This window comes from Poromitra crassiceps (genome assembly GCF_964638095.1).
Source record: "Poromitra crassiceps genome assembly, contig: HAP1_SCAFFOLD_1559, whole genome shotgun sequence".
In the NCBI taxonomy this organism is placed as follows: domain Eukaryota; kingdom Metazoa; phylum Chordata; class Actinopteri; order Beryciformes; family Melamphaidae; genus Poromitra; species Poromitra crassiceps.
Window position 1 is genome coordinate 1 of NW_028150853.1, and position 5,000 is coordinate 5,000.

Below are 5,000 nucleotides of genomic sequence, written 5' to 3' on the forward strand. Positions count from 1 at the left end.
ACCACACGTTGCATTTACCATCTCGTTCTCATGACAATATATCAATTCTTATTAGAACAAACTGGAGAAATAGGTCAACGAGAGCTTGGTGTGGCCACTGTTTCAATGCACAAGTATGGACCAAAAGCACACATTTAAAGTGTTTTACAAGGAAAAGGCTACAATATCATCTGAATCTCAGCATGAGTCCTCAGATGCATTTCTTCTAAATTTAGACAGGGAAGTTTTGAAGATCTAATGTATATATAACATTTTCTATTTCTTTTGATGTGTTGTATTGTCTAATTCTGGGCGTGGCTTGTATTTACCTGGTGCTTTGGGTGTGGCCTCTCCTTCTGTCTTGTCGTCCCGTGCGATGGGATGGAAGAAGGTGTAGATGAGATCACACTAGAAAGAGACGAGGGGATTATTTACGTGTGTTTTGATCTGTGAATATTTACATTGCTTTATTTATCTCCTGTGCACAATAGTTTGTAGATTTCCTATCCATATATCAGACCATTTTCCTTCTAAAACTCTGTTATCAGTGTTAATGAGAATGTTGTTTATAGATGAGGATGACAGTACATAATGTACTTGTACGTCTATCTGTGTGTGTGTGTGTGTGTGTGTGTGTGTGTGTGTGTGTGTGTGTGTGCATTTCATAGCTGGGCTACAGGTGTAGACTTTTAGTTTTCATATTTGGTAGCCTAGGTCATGTCCTTAAGCTGGTTGCCTTCAGATGGCTGGTCTCCCTAAGAGAAGGGCCAAGCAGTTAGCAAGGTATTGTTCAATATCTGCTATTATTGGTAGGCGCTCAATTTGGAGGCGGCGCTGCTTTATGTACCCATGAAGTGGATCCTGACCGTTATCTTGTTTTACAGTATCACTATATCTGTCCACCTGCCATTGTCATCATCCTGTATGGTTATTAATAGGCCGATAACCGATATTAACATTGCTGTTATGGCCGATAACCGATATTTACCGATGTCGATATGATCTGCATAAAACCACATTTTTATGATCATCACATTTTGTACATACTGAAAAACACATGTTAACACTGAATTTGAAAAAGTTATGCATTTCTTTATTTGCAAAGCCTTTGGAAAAGCCCATAAATCATAGATTTACTGCATTATTTCATATCAATGTGAAGAATTTGGCTGATAGTGATAACCGATATTAACATTGCAACATCTGACCGATACCGATATGACCGATATGTTAAAAAAATGACCAACATCGGCCGATACCGATATGATTGCCGATATATCGTGCATCCCTAGTTATTAATGTGGTTGCCAATTAGGCACTCAATTATGAGTGTTTATGTCCTTTGCACTTAGTTTCCATGTGTACCTGGGTGACCTCTGTGGAGCTCCTCATCAGGTTGTGGACGTAGTTGTTGAGCTCCACCTTCCTCTTGGCTGCCACGTCTTTGATGTGGGTGCGACCCAGCACCATCTTGTTTGAGAAACTGCAGATGAAGAGAAAGCAAAGACACATTTACTGATCCAACTCTTGTTTTACGCTACTGAAAAAGGCAGAAACCTGGCATGGACGTCAGAGGAACGGGGGAGTGGGTGGCAGGTGACAGTGGGTATGTAGTTGACATTATCAATATTCATAGTATAGAAGTTTCATTGAATTACACCTATGACATGTACAGAAGGCTCAACAGTCAATTCTGGCGTCAGTCTTTATTGGTATTCTTATTTATTCTTATTTTTATTTGATTGTATTATTGATACAATTACCTTTCTAATTGAAATCCTTTTGTACTTATTACGCTTTGTTCACCAACATACATACATACATACATCTATAATCGGAGAGGGATTTCCGCACAAATTGCTCAACTGTGCATGCTCGCTCACAAAGGGAGGGAAATGACAGCTTGTACCTGTCCAAATGACTTTCTACAACCAGACTGGACTGAAGTCTAATATATCTATATACATACATACATACATACATACATACATACAGTACATACATACATACATACATACATACATACATACATACATACATAGATACATAGATACATACATACATACATACATACATACATAGATACATACATACATACATACATACATACATACATACATACATACATACATAGATACATACATACATACATACATACATACATACATACATAGATACATACATACATACATACATACATACATACATACATAGATACATACATACATACATACATAGATACATACATACATACATACATACATACAGTACATACATACATACATACATACATACATACATACATACATACATAGATACATACATACATACATACAGTACATACATACATACATACATACATAAATACAAATGCAATAAAGCAAAGTAAAAAGGAAAGATGGATAAAGTGAGACGAGGCATTGAGGTGCGTGTGCAGGAGGGCTTGCTCTACCTCGGCAGCTTCCAGAGGGGGAAGAGGATGGAGAGTTTGTTGTGGAGCTCCTGGAACTCGTCAAAGGTGCGGAAGACAAACTGGGGCTCGTTCTGCCCTTCCCTCAGGATCCTCACCACATAGGTCTGCACAGAGAGGAGGAGGAGGAGAGAGTCAGGGTTCAGTGCTTTTTCCAGTCTAAACTCAGGGATGTGATGAGGAACATGAAACAGCAGGCACAATGGAGAAATTGAATGGGAGTTGTACATAAAAAAAAACACCTGTAATCTCAAAAACCAAATGAAACGTCACACCTGCACAGTTCAAGTGACCTGTGAACTGTAAAGTAGAGCCAGTGAGTGTATACACTTGCATAAGTCTTTAGATTCATCAGCACCACTCATGCCTTTCAACACTTCAACACACCAATTAACATTTTCCAGATGCAAAAAATAGGCCCCCCAACTCTGTCCACTCCACACTGTCCCCAAACTAATGGTTTTAGTCTGCAATAATAATCTTTATTATGTAGCACTTTTCAAAACAAAGTGCTTCACAGTTAAGAGAGATAAAACACCAATCACAGATCAGTAAAACAGAAAACAAATGAGGATGTACAATCGAAATGTCTAAAAAATAGTCTGTGTCTGTGCCAGTCTGTGTCATTTTGAAAGTGATGAGATGCTAAATGTGTCCAGCATGGCCTGAGATATTGTTTGTGACGGACGAATGAATAAGCAAACAAACAAACGGAAGGAGACTGATCCATATTCCTCCCCCTGATTTTACTATGAGGGGACAGTCAGCGCTGGTAGGGCTTACATAGTGCTTGTTGGGCTTGTATCAGGTGGGGCTTACATAGTGCTTGTCAGGCTTGTATCTGGTGGGGCTTACATAGTGCTTGTCAGGCTTGTATCTGGTGGGGCTTACATAGTGCTTGTTGGGGTTGTATCTGGTGGGGCTTACATAGTGCTTGTTGGGGTTGTATGTGGTGGGGCTTACATAGTGCTTGTCAGGCTTGTATCTGGTGGGGCTTACATAGTGCTTGTTGGGCTTGTATGTGGTGGGGCTTACATAGTGCTTGTTAGGCTTGTATCTGGTGGGGCTTACATAGTGCTTGTTAGGCTTGTATCTGGTGGGGCTTACATAGTGCTTGTTGGGGTTGTATCTGGTGGGGCTTACATAGTGCTTGTTGGGGTTGTATCTGGTGGGGCTTACATAGTGCTCGTCAGGCTTGTATGTGGTGGGGCTTACATAGTGCTTGTTGGGCTTGTATGTGGTGGGGCTTACATAGTGCTCGTCAGGCTTGTATGTGGTGGGGCTTACATAGTGCTTGTTAGGCTTGTATCAGGTGGGGCTTACATAGTGCTTGTTGGGGTTGTATCTGGTGGGGCTTACATAGTGCTTGTTGGGCTTGTATCTGGTGGGGCTTACAAAGTGCTTGTCAGGGTTGTATCAGGTGGGGCTTACATAGTGCTTGTTGGGGTTGTATCTGGTGGGGCTTACATAGTGCTTGTTGGGCTTGTATCTGGTGGTGCTTACATAGTGCTTGTTGGGGTTGTATCTGGTGGGGCTTACATAGTGCTTGTTGGGCTTGTATCTGGTGGGGCTTATAAAGTGCTTGTCAGGGTTGTATCTGGTGGGGCTTACATAGTGCTTGTCGGGGTTGTATCTGGTGGGGCTTACATAGTGCTTGTCGGGGTTGTATCTGGTAGGGCTTACATAGTGCTTGTTGGGCTTGTATCTGGTGGGGCTTACATAGTGCTTGTCAGGGTTGTATCTCTTCTGGAAGGAGAAGATGGAGGCATGGACGATGCGTCCCTCCTGTTTCAGGCTGTAGGTCCTGGGGGAGAAGGACAGGATGGGCTCGTCGTTGGCTGGCAGACCGGAGAAGCGTAGCTGGGCCAGGTTGTGGATGAAGAAGTTGAACTTGGTGGCCACACTGCCCAGACTGGACTCTATCAGCCTGAGGAGAAGGGAGAGAGGAATGAGTGATGGGGGAGAAAACATGGTGGAAGTAAAAGAGAGATGAATAATAGAGGTGAGACGAGAGATAAGATATTTTTAGGACGACCCCACAAAAACATCAACGACATACTCCTTGCCCTAAAACTCAGACAAAACAACAAGGTATTTTCCACTAAGTAGGTTTTCTGTCAACAGAGCGAGTTCCAAGCCAGTCTGACCTGTCTCAGAACAGAAATATCCCTTATACCATTCCCAGAGTGTCAGATGACAGTTTTTGTTGCTGTAATGTGATACACCTCCTTTTGTTACAGTGCCATCTGGTGGATGTCATGAGGTAGTAGCAGAAAAACAGAACAGTCCTCTGACTCAATCTACTCCAGCAGCAGCCTGGCCAAAACAGTAGCTGGAGTTTCCTCCAGCACTATTAGATTCCTCCTCCAGTTTCCTCTTTTTAACCCCAGCTAAAAAGATGCTTAAAAAAAACGCACAGTAGAAAAAAAGCAGTAGTTGTACATGACTTGTTGGGGAAGGGAGTGGCGGGGCAGCGATTGACAGTAGGCTACTCGGCTCTGAGGTTGTGTACGTGTCGCGAAGTTCTGATTATGATAGGTGCACCTTAAGT

General features: G+C 42.2%; 1 protein-coding gene across 1 annotated transcript in view; it reads right to left on the reverse strand.

Annotated features, from left to right (window-relative positions):
* Positions 1–308: 308 nt before the first annotated feature.
* Positions 309–5,000, reverse strand: part of LOC310771949 (phosphatidylinositol 4-phosphate 3-kinase C2 domain-containing subunit alpha-like) — a gene marked incomplete at both ends in the record, with an annotated part of 27,078 nt that continues 22,386 nt past the window's right edge. Inside the window, 4 exons of the mRNA XM_083664443.1 lie at positions 309–387; positions 1,345–1,462; positions 2,432–2,556; positions 4,169–4,376. Coding sequence (XP_083520569.1) covers positions 309–387; positions 1,345–1,462; positions 2,432–2,556; positions 4,169–4,376 — 530 coding nt within the window. The remainder of the gene's footprint in view (positions 388–1,344; positions 1,463–2,431; positions 2,557–4,168; positions 4,377–5,000) is intronic.